General features: G+C 37.4%; 1 protein-coding gene across 1 annotated transcript in view; it reads left to right on the forward strand.

Moving 5' to 3' along the window:
* Positions 1-12103, forward strand: part of PCDH15 (protocadherin related 15) — a 665248-nt gene that overhangs the window by 95591 nt on the left and 557554 nt on the right. The window contains exon 3 of the mRNA XM_043551059.1: positions 3688-3753. Within this exon, the coding sequence (XP_043406994.1) occupies positions 3688-3753 (66 nt within the window). The remainder of the gene's footprint in view (positions 1-3687; positions 3754-12103) is intronic.

Below are 12103 nucleotides of genomic sequence, written 5' to 3' on the forward strand. Positions count from 1 at the left end.
TTCTATTTGTAATAACTTTTTCTACAAATCTCTGACAAAGCATACCCTTGATATAACACGGTTTTCTTCTACCTTTTCTAATAGTCATTATAAGCTCACTCTTAATAATTTTTTTCACTATAATTTACAAAATCCTTGGCTGTCTTTAAACAGAAAATGCACCACAATTGTGTAAGATTGTTTGTTTGTATTCCTTACTTATACAGTGTACTAAAGAAGACATGAGGAGAAAAAACCCAAAAAGCTATTTGAGTGCAATTGAAGATGAGGTACAACAAAGAGAAAGACATGATCATGAAATAATAATAGTTAATGAAAAGGAAAAAAATAGGAAATCTGTTTAATTTTAAGAAAATGTGTGTGTTTAATAAGACATGTAATTCCTGGAAGTGTAAATGGCCTCACTTTAAATTTAGTAGTCGATTAGTTGCTTATCATACAAACCTATTTTTGACAAATGACTGCTGAACCACTGGTTCATCATTCAATGATTTGGTTGCCACTCAGCAATGAGAAGACACAAACTAGTAGTGAAAGTACCCTTGGAGAGACCTTCATTGTACCAAACAGGTGTGGAGTTTTTGTTTTTATTTATGTTCGTTTAGTTAGCCTAGCTGTAAACCTCTTGACAAGAATTACAGTCAACTTCTAGCAATGATTAGAGTTGCATCAGTTACATTAATGGAATTTTTATAACATGCTGTGAGAAGAGAAAATCAGAACAAGAAGATTTCACATCTCTAGTGAACATGCAATCACTAATTGTTTCCCCACAGCTGTGCTCCTAATGGCGAAAAATGTGTTGGGAGGACAGCTGTGCTTTTCAGATGGGTCTATTTTTCCCTCTTAGACCCTTTTTAATATGTGAGTTAGTTTTTCAGTGCTCACTGACATGTAAAATCTAATTCATGAAAGAACATTTTGGAATGTGCAATATAACTTGAAATCACTTTGGGAAAGAAAGCTATTAGAGGTTCTCCTGATATAATGCTTGGGGTGTGCTCAAACCACCAGATCCAATCTGGATATGGATAAAGACCTCTTTAATATTTTAATTAAATAAATATTATTGGGAATTGCGTGATTATGGGAGACTTTAACTTCCCAGATATAGATTGGAGGACAAGTGCTACTAATAATAGTAGGGCCCAGATTTTCCTGGATGTGATAGCTGACAGATTTCTTCACTAAATAGTTGCTGAACCATTAAGAGGTTTCCATTTTAGATTGGTATTGGTGAGGACCTCATAGAAGAACTGGTTGTAGAGAACAACCTTGGTTCTAGTGATCATCAGCTAATTCAATTTAAACTAAATGGAAGGATAAACAAAATAGATCTGCATCAATGGTCCTTCTTTTCAAAAGAGTTAACTTTAAAAAAAATTAAGGGAATTGCTTAGGGAGTGGACTAGACTGAAGAAATCAAGGATCTGAATGTGAAGGAGGCTTGGAATTACTTTAAATCAAAGTTGCAGAAGCAAATAGACCCGGGGCAGTTTTTCGCCTTCCTTGGCAGTATGGGTCACGGGTCACTTGCAGATTTAAATTAATGTAAATGGTTAATTCTCTGTAACTTGACATCTTTAAACAATGATTTGAGGACTTCAGTAACTTAGCCAGAGGTTAGGGGTCTATTTCAGGGGTGGGTGGGTGAAGTTCTGTGGCTTGCAATGTGCAAGCTGTCAGACTAGATGATTGTGGTGATCCCTTCTGACCTTAAAGTCTGAGTCTATGAGAACCTGTAATGAGTCACCATGTAGCTGCATTGAGGGTAGCAAAAGTAAAATCCCTACTGTAAATTGGAAAAAGGCATTTATATCACTGTTTTTTGTCACTGACTCTGACTCTGATTAGACCATGTGTATGGTTAGAAGCACTTGAGTTCTGTGTGCTCTCTGGAATCCACCTCTGCTGTACAGGTCCTAATTTTCCTATATGGAGATGCATCCTTAAAAAGACCTCTCTCTGGCCTTGGACAAGTTGCTTAGGCCCAAATTTTTAAATGTGGTTGTGGTGCTATGTTGGTCCCAGGATATATGAGAAACAAGGTGGGCGAGATTTTTTATTTGACCAACTTCTGTTGGTGAAACAGAGAAAATTTTGAGCTTTCCTGAAGAAGACCTCTGTGGAGCTCGAAAGCGACAGAAGTTGATCGAATTCAAGATATTACCTCAGTCCCCTTGTCTCTCAGATATTTAAAGGTATTGCTTTGCTCAGTATTGCAAGGCCTTAGTGACTTAGACAGATAAGTCCCATTTTCAAAAGTAACTTATGTATTTAGGCACCTAAGTCCCATTGACTTTCAATGAGTCTTAGGTTCCTAGGAGACTAAATTACTTTTGGAAATGGCATTAAAGGCAAGTCTATATGGAGAGTTAGTGGGCAGCAAGCTGGTGAACCTACAGAGCACCAGCCTGCTGCACTCTACAGAACTTCTAGCGCACGGCAGCAGCGTCCACATGACCACTTAGTGTGTGACAGGGTAGAGCAGATTTACAGATGTAGATTTACACACCAGCTTGCTGCCCACTGTCTCTCCATATAGCCAAGCCCTTCGCCATTTAAGTCATTTAGACCTTGCAATGTTTAGCAGAGTTCTTCCTAAATATCTTTAAAAAATCTGTGAAATGGGAACGGTAAGATTTACCAATTCACCTACCCATTTCAGCAGTATTGTGAGTGTCTTGGAAGATGAAAAGTGTTTAGTATTGTAAACGAACAGCATTTCTCCAATGTATGGTTTAAAGGAGTAAACAAGACTTTTGTCCTGTTTAGTTTATATAGCTCAGCAGCTTCTAACACACACATCAAATTTTGTATACAATGCCTTTATCCATTAACTTAATAAACTACACATTTGTATTTAGTAGCTCTCAGTGTACTGCTTTGTATGTCTTAAAATCTATCTTTAAACAACTACAACAAAATCTCTCACTTATTTTCTTTCATTATTCTGCTCTGCTTCCATTGATGACTCTAAACTTTTGACTCCAGACTGGCAATATGAGGGTAAGATGGCAAAATGTAACTTCCTGAACATTGCTTGTCTGTTTTTTTTTCATTCTCTTTAGAACATTGTTAAAATTCTGTTCACTCTCTTTAATTAGATCTTTTTGTTGCAACTAAATTCCAATCATATTTGTTTCTGTTGTGAAACTTTAATTACAATTTATCCCTTTTAATCATTCCTTCATGTTCTTTGGGTTAAATTACCATTACATTATTTTGTCCTGAAGGACTTCTGCTTCACAGTGGTCCCTACTGGTATATTTAGAGAAACATGAATATAGGTTTATGGTGTAGCAACTGTATTGTAATGTGTTGTGATGTGGCAAAGACTTAGTGTGTGTATTCATGACGTTGAAAGTAAAAGTGTCATAACAAATAGAAACTAGTACAACAATTCATAATGAGAGCAGGTTGTGAAATTTTCATTTTCATGGTGGGCCAGATCCTGAGGTTCTAATTCAGTACTTTCTCAGGAAAACTCAAATTTACTTCAATTAGAGTTTGAATAAAGGTTAAATAAAAGCCTTGAGTTTGGGCCCTTTATACCAGTAACTAGCTAACAATTATCTTGGCCTTATCTTGCTTCAATGACCACTATCTCAGCATGATTGTTTTATAGAATACAATATATAGAACCTACTGTGGAATTAGAAATAACTTCTGTTTTCATGTTTATAGACTGCAAGTTGGCCAGGGCAGGTCCTCCAGCCACAATAGTTCCCATTGATGAAGAAAGCCGAAATGGTGAGTGTGCTGCTTTTTTCTAAAAGATAATTACCTGGGCTATTATCTGCTTTACTCTCTGATCTATAGTGATCACTGTTAAGAAATCAACACTGGTGGAATATACTCACTTTGCAATGATGACCACAGTAATAGGATTAAAATACTAGGCTCTGGGAATATCATGAATAATGTTTTCCATGTGTGGTTTTAAAACATTAGAATAAAAGTAATGGAATAAATAGGAATTTTTGATTATTTCCTTAAATTATGTATCTTGATAACTTGTTTCTTGGTACTAAATAGGCCATGTGATAATGTGTTTGGTATTAAAAAGAGTATCTATACCATAACCATTTAGGATTCGTCACAGAGTAAGCCATCTGCTCGGTTGCTAATATCCAAATAACGTACCGAATAGCTGAGTTTTATATTATATGGTCAGTCCTTGTCACATATGCAATAGCAACATATATACATAAATTATGTTTTATATCAGTGTGTTTTCATTTTTGCCAATCTACAGATATTTGATAATCTGTTCCATGTTGGTTAATCAAATTTACAAATAAATAACCTGCCAGTTTGTTCTGCTAGATTAAAGGGTTAAATGTGGCAATCCTAAATGCCCAGTATCTTTGACTTATTGTGTTAGTACTGATTTTTTTCATTATCAAAATAAATGACAGAGAATGCTTGATATAATATATGGTACAATAGTTGAAAATTCTTTTCAGCGATCATCAACGTCTTTCCCTCAAGCAAAATAAACCAGTCCTTTAATTGACAATACAAAAACAGTAAGTGGGTCTGCAACTGGATAGGTGTCATTGTGCTTGCTATTCCTTTTTATTCTTCAGTATGGTAATTATTTCGGTTACACTCTATAGGTCAGTTTCAAAAAATAATCACTTTGACATATAATATGATGGAACAATGACTATTATATTTTAAAACTGCAGTAAGCAAAGAGGAAGTATAATGAGAGGTAAAATTTTCAAAATGCCTGAGTGACTTGGGAACCACGTTTCATTGACTTTGAAAACGGAACTTAGGTTCCTTGGGCACTTGAAAATTTTATCTGAGCTCAGAGTTGTATGCATTTTCTAAACATCTTGGCCAAGATTTTCAAAAGGGAATGGATGTTGATTGCTTCAGCTTCTGACTGCTCAGTTTGAGACACCTTACCGTGGCTTGATTTTTCTGTGTTGAGAACCCAAAATTACTAGTCAGTCTTAAAAATCTTGGCTCTAGAGCACATTGAGCTGTGTTTAAAAACAGAACTGAATGACATTTGAAAACCATTGGAGCCCTTTTCTCCCTTTAACAATTTTAATGAATGTTCTGAATAATTCTCTGGTGGTTAGGGAAGGGATCCAGTTGTGCTTCCTGTGCAATTTGATAGGAGTAATAACATTGTTATCTTCTGAGATGTCCACTCAGGAATTCAGTGGAACAATGATAGTGATTTCTAAAAATTGCTTTGTTTTCCTTTTCCATGTTTGTTATATTACCTTATGCATCCGTCAGAACCAGTGGTGCTGCTTGCTAATGCTCATGAAATTTTGTAAAAGAAAACAATAGTCTGTCTACACTTTATTGTTCAAAATCCCTCCTGGAAGAGCCATAGGATTATTCTGTTGACTATTTAATGTCTGCATTAAATTTATTCAACAGAACATAACACTTAGAAATGCACACTTGAGCAGTAAATAATAAGAGTTATACTAGGTATACACAGTGTGCGTCACTAGTGGTATCTAAGAAGTTGTTGCTTTCAGCTTTTGGTTTGCAGATTTGTGGGCAAAGAGTTGCGGATAGCCGAGGACAGTGTGTGATTTATATTTTTTGGTGTATATGAGAAGAATGTAGTGCAATACAATGCAATACAAAACCAAGGGTTCTGACTATTGGACCACCTTTGCTCCTCCTTGCTTGCCTGCCTGAAAACTGTTTCTGTGAACTCACAGAATCAGAGTGAAGTACTGTTTAGAATGGTAGAAGCTTATGTCCCTCCAGGACTATACAAATTCTTCTGCTGGTACAGCTGCCGGTTTAATGTTCTTTTGCACTGAGAAAATGAACATCTATTACTGCTAATATTCTATGGATTCATATTGCTCCCATATCCCATACTGCTAATATTTCTATTCTATATAATGTGAAATGTTGTTAAAGACTCTAAGAGAATGGATTTTAGCAGTTGGTTATTTTTCCCTCTCCATGTGTTAACTTCCTTGTGGTCGCGTCCATTGAAGCTCTGAAAGACTGGTCTGAGGAAAATTGCAGTAGTAATTGTATCTACCTATACAGTAGGGGCAACAGCTGCAATTCTAGCAGCAATTTCTGTGAGTGGAGCCTGGAGACTCAAAGAAGGTATATTATGCCTTTTTTCCTTGCATTTTTGAACACCAGCAAAAATAACTAACCAATGCAATATTAGTATTGTTTCAGTAGATAGCATTATCATATTTCTATCATTCAAAACAAAACTATACATTGAATTATTTGCTTTTTATTTCATAGTATTTATACAAAATTAACTTAATGATATAACTTAACATTCTTATGTAGGCAGAAGATTGTATACATCTATATTTCAGTTTCAATTTTCTGTTACACCTAAGAATATTTAAATATTCCAAAGCACACAGTATCTCTTTTAGATTGTTTAGGTATACTAAAAAGCAATAATTTGGTACAATTGTTTTTTGCTTTTATATCAATCTGTTGAGAAAGAAAAAGTGTTTATTGTATTATTCTTTGGTTAATTCATGGGATGAAGAGCTCTATTAAGAGTCGGCTGTTAACCAGAATACACATTTCACATAGATAAGTTATCAAGCACACTAGATTGCAAATAAGGAACAGTAAATGCTGTCATGATTTATCCCCCTTTTTTATCTGTGTGAAAGCAGGGCTTAATTAAATACCTAAAGGGTGATGATTTAAAATTAAAAGTGTAATAAGCAGAATAAGCGAAGTCAGTGAACAGATATATTCATTTAAAATACTGAAAGAGTAGCACAAAACTCCAAGGGTGTCCTAATTACATTTTACAGTAAGTTTATATCTGCACTTTTTCACTGCTTGATACAATGTTTACCAATAACTTGGGTAGAATTTAAATATTTACATGTAACTGTCCCTGCAAGAAATGTGCATACACAGTGTATGGTGAGAAGTTGTTTTCTCCATTGTTTCAACTGTGCATTTATACCCTATATCTGCAATGCTTAGCTTTGTTCTTCCTTGTGTCATTAAACGGAGTTATAAATCATCAGTTGTTCAGTAAATAGGGCATATTACAAGCATAAATTACAATTCACATAGAAATTTATGGAAAGAAGACATATAGTCCATAAGTGTCATAAGACATGCTGTCTCAATGCATCTCCTGGGTATTCTCCCATTGGTTTGAATCTTTCCTCAAGCATCTTGCTGATCCAGGAAGATGCAAATTGTACATCCCTGCATAATGGGTATGAATCATCAAATGCAGAGAGCTTAAATGACCTGCCCATTCCTTTACAGAGTGTCAGGACATGGGCAATAGGGGCGTGGGTTGAGGTTAGGTCCAAGTTCAGCCTAGAGGGTCAAGGCCAAAAGCAGCAGTCCATTCCAGTATCACACCAAGTCAGAGTTTATGTTGATGAGCTGCACAGGGTCAGAATCAAGTGAACTGGAAGGAGAGGTAGATAAGCTGGAGGGTAGGGATAGGATACAGAGGGACCTAAACAAGTTAGAGGATTGGGCCAAAAGAAATCTGATGAGGTTCAACAAGGACAAGTGCAGAGTCCTGCACTTAGGATGGAAGAATCCCATGCACCGCTACAGACTAGGTAATTTTTATCACTAGGGACTCAAATAGATGTTATAACAGGGAGCAGTACTGCCCTCCTACATTATTTGAGATGTACAAAATCAGGCAGCAGAATGACCTTGCCTTGCTCTTTTCCTAGATCTTAGCACATTTGAGCAGTAAATAAGAGCACCACTAGCATGCTGCTTCTCATGCACTTTAGTGCTCCCTGGGTGTCAAAGGCAGCAGCATAAAGTGGATACCCTTATTCCTCTTACACCTACAGGGGAATTAAAGACCAGAGCCACCAAAAAACCTCTGGCTATAATGTTTGTGGCCATATATTCCGCACACCCCTCGTTCCCACCATACGCACACACAGGCACAGATGTCACTGGATTCAGTGGAATTGTTATCTTTGACAGGTAAGGTGTAGAAGAAATTGGAATCATGGCAAGTGATAGGCATCCCTGTGTGCTATGGGGCTCTGTTTTGTGAGGACTCCATGGGACCGTGGGATCTCCCAAGAGGTTTACAGAAGGAATGGACAGATATGAGCAGTGAAAGAGCAGGGGTCAGAGCTGATGGATCCATTAGCTGGGCTGCAATAACATTAATGCAGTGGCTCCAGTACCACCATGCAGTCTTTGGGAAGCTGCCTACCCCTCCATCCCTGCTGTGGAGATGCCCAGGAGAAACAGCCTGGCAACCAGCCATGCCCCTGGAGAAGGATTTGCTTAGTAATATTTTATTTATGTTAGTGGAAAAAATAATTTCATTTTAAGCTGTATATAAAAATTAAATTAAAAATACCTAGCGGCAAAATGTCATAAAAATAGTACAAACAACAACAAAACTATGGAAAGCCTTATGAAGGAAACAAGCATAAAAGAAAATTAAAGGCTGAGGGTCAGTTGGAACTGTACTCTTGGGCAGTAGGAAAATCTTTTTTTTTAAAGAATACAGTTTGTAGTGGCACACACAGGTTTTTTAGACGAATATTTTATTTTCCATTACAACGCATGTAGAATTGACAAAAAGAAATATGGCGAATTTTGATATATGAATTTGCAATACAATGTATCTGTAGCGAGAGTCGTTTGTTCAGTCAGGAGGCCTAGTGGTTGGGGCCTGCGACTCCAGTCCTTTCAGTTCAGTGTGTTCTGAACTTCCTGGGTGGGGTTCAGCTCTGTCGACTTCCTTGCTGGTAACCCCTCATCCTGCCCATCTCAGGGCTAGGCAAAGGGGAATCTGGGATGGGTAAGGGGACCTGGGCCCTTCTGCTCTACCAGGCCCTGGCCCAGGTCCCCCTACCCAGAGAGTGTGATAGCATGTCCCGCCTCCTGATCACCTTCCCATGATCCACTTCTTACCATACCTGCTCCCTCAGTTTGTGGCTTGGTTGTTGTTGGGTTACAGTCCTTTGTTTCAAACCGCAAAGTCTTGGGGCTGATGCAGGTGGCCCTCTGGTACTCTTGCACATGGTTCTCCCTACCTCTTGAGTAATGTCTAAAAGGTTTGTGTGTGTCTGGGGGTGGGACGAGGCGGGGAGGAGAAGAGCCACAGCTGGACCTCTCCAGTCAGAGTTCCTTCTGTTGTTGCAGGGAAGCCCTCCTCCAGGAAATAGCCTCTCTCCTCCCTTTTCCCATCTTGCCTGGGTTGCTGAAACTCTCTCTATATTGGTCCTTTCCCAGGCATCTTCGACAGTGCCTGAGAGGTGGAACTTTTCTGGCCCAGTATTGCTCCAGCCCTTCCTATGCCCTCTGTGTTAGTGTGGGGTGTGTAAACCACTTCACAGTATCCAATATCTTTTAGTGCCCAAATGAATTTGCTTGGGTAACAATTCCTACAGTAATAGCAATATACTTGCCATTTGATTCCAAAATTGACATTGTTCAGTAGTTCAATATGCTATGGAAACTGCAAAAGTGATACTGAATCTTTGATAGTGGAAGGCATTTGGACTATATGCAATTTCTAAGATGCAGAGTTGTACAACATACATTTCCAATGGCAAATTATATTATTTCACCAAGGAAAATCAGTGCTCTTATAAGTGCATTGTATTTATGTTACCATACAATCAAGTGTGGATGGATGAGTCTTAGAGGATGGTTAGTGGTAAAGGCCAGAAAAAGAAGTGAGTTTTTAGGAGGAACTTGGAAGACAGCAAGGAGGCATGGCACACTGAATCAGAGAATTCCAGGTAGAGGTTTGCAAGGAAAAAGGCACAAATGCAAGTGACAGGAGGCAAGAGCATGGTAAGGTGTGAAGCATTGAGAGAACATACAAAAGACCAGTCCTGGAATGAATTAATCCTGGAATCCCCGGGAGCAGAAATTCTCAGAGAATGAGGAGGTTCATCATGCTAAAAGCAGTGAAGAGCAGTGAAGAGGTCAAATAAAAAGGAAAGGGGAGGAGAGGAGGCTCTTGTACAGTGGTCCAAGTTCTCTTTTCTGCATGCTTTAGTTCCCCTTGGATTTGTATGGAAGGTCTGTCAGGAGAAGGTCATCTACGACTACTACCTCTAGAATGGAAATATTTCATCGTGCAACTGCTGCTCCTTCTCCTCTTCATAAGTTAGAAAATCATCATTTCCCAGGCACTTATGTCTGTAGCATCTAGCCATTATTTCATATATTAAAACATACACCAATTGTCCTAGGTGATTAGGTGTCAGGGTTTTTTACAATTGTTTACAACTTCCTGTGTGTGCCTTTTGGAGAAATTTGGTGGTTTTGGATGGGTGTCTCAATGAGCAGAAATCAAATTCACAGAACCACCTTTTTAATGGCACGTAGGCCATCCAGGTCATATTACCCTCCCACATTGGGAGTGCACATGTGAGTTATTACAATCTTACATAGGTATTTAGGAGAGGGATTCGTCCAGGATAAGGAACTGTGGAGAGTAGAAAATAAGACCGGCCATATACCTAATAAAGTGTCTTCTCTTCTCTTAAGCTGCTCTGCAATTTTGCATTATGGAAGACTGTAGTTTTGGGGGCATCCTATGTAGCACCCCTGCTTCCGGACCACTGTTCAGTGTTTTGCAATTTGTGTGACTTGAAGGGCTGTGGATACACTTTACTTATGTTTTATTTGAGCAACAAAAAGGAAAGGAAAGTAATTTTACAGATAGTTGAATGGAAGCCTCCTTCAAAATCCTGAGGTCATGGACAGTTGTTAATGAAGTTACTTGGGTTTATATATTGTAATCCTCAATAGCCTTTGAGCAATAATGATATTTGGTATGGTAATATACGCAAACTACACAGGGTATTTTTAAATCTAATCTATATATATTTAACAAGTTGTAGTATAATGTAGCTTTTCAGAGTCCTGCTAATGATGTTGGGAATGCAAACCTTTAAAACATACTAAAATGGAACTGAATTAAAAACTGGGGATTTGTGTGCCCTAATATGTAAAACATGCATATATACGTTTAACTTTCACACAAGGCACATACTTATCAACTCATAGAAGTAGTTAACTAACTGGGAACATTTTCAAGTAGCAAAACATGTTTTATTTAATCATGCTGAATGTTGCTTCTTCAGTAGAGGAAATAACATACTGTGCAGTGCTAGGTCATTTCCAAATCAGTTAATGTCTGGAAAACAGCAAAACTGTTCCAAATCACTGATGTCCAAAGAAAAATATGTATTCCTTGGTTTCACTTTAAGCCACATTACTACCTATTGGTCTATTAAATATCTGGTAAGTGATTATCCTATATATTATACATTTCATAATTGCTTACTACTAGGCAGTATCTTTATATAATGTAATTGAATTGCAGCTCTAATAAATAACCCCATCAACCTGTAAGATTGGTTTTAAAATACAGTGCTATAAGAAAATGCAATCATTTTGTAATAGCTGACTGTTTTCTTTTCAAGAAAACTGAATGTTTGGTGCATAATGTATATTTAACTCTGACACTATAACTTCATGGTTAACATGATTTGCTTAGGTTGCTCAATATCTTTATCCACTGACAAGTTTAGTTATTCAGTCCTTTATTTTCTACTTTGAAGTAGCTTGTCAAACAAAACCTTAGAGACAATCCAAAAAAAGACACCTATGCAATATTTTTCAGGCATTTTTTCTTCAGTAAAGAATTGCTAATGTGAAAAATAAGACCTCAAAGTCTCACTGGCAATAGACAGACAAATACAAATAAGTGAGATGATAAAGCATAACAAGAACTGTTCAGTTTTAATGCAACTCTGGGGAAGTCTGTCAACAATCCAGGATACCGTCAGCATTAGATTTTAAATTAGTGAATGGGCTTCTTTAACAACAACAACAAAAGGTTTTGATACCTAATGCTGCTGTTAATATTACTGACCATACCTCTAATGACAGGAAATTTAGCCTCCAGGAGACCTACTAGTCTTTATAGTTCAGTGAATCTATTAATAACCATTTTCTTTAGTTCTATGTGTAAGATGTTACTGCTCAACTTGTGAGACTATTTATACCCTAACAAGTAGCAGCGTGTATACTTAAAGTTGCCACAGAATTTCAGTTGGAGAATACTTTTTTAGAACATATTTTTCAA

Source organism: Chelonia mydas, chromosome 7 (assembly GCF_015237465.2).
Source record: "Chelonia mydas isolate rCheMyd1 chromosome 7, rCheMyd1.pri.v2, whole genome shotgun sequence".
Lineage (NCBI taxonomy): Eukaryota > Metazoa > Chordata > Testudines > Cheloniidae > Chelonia > Chelonia mydas.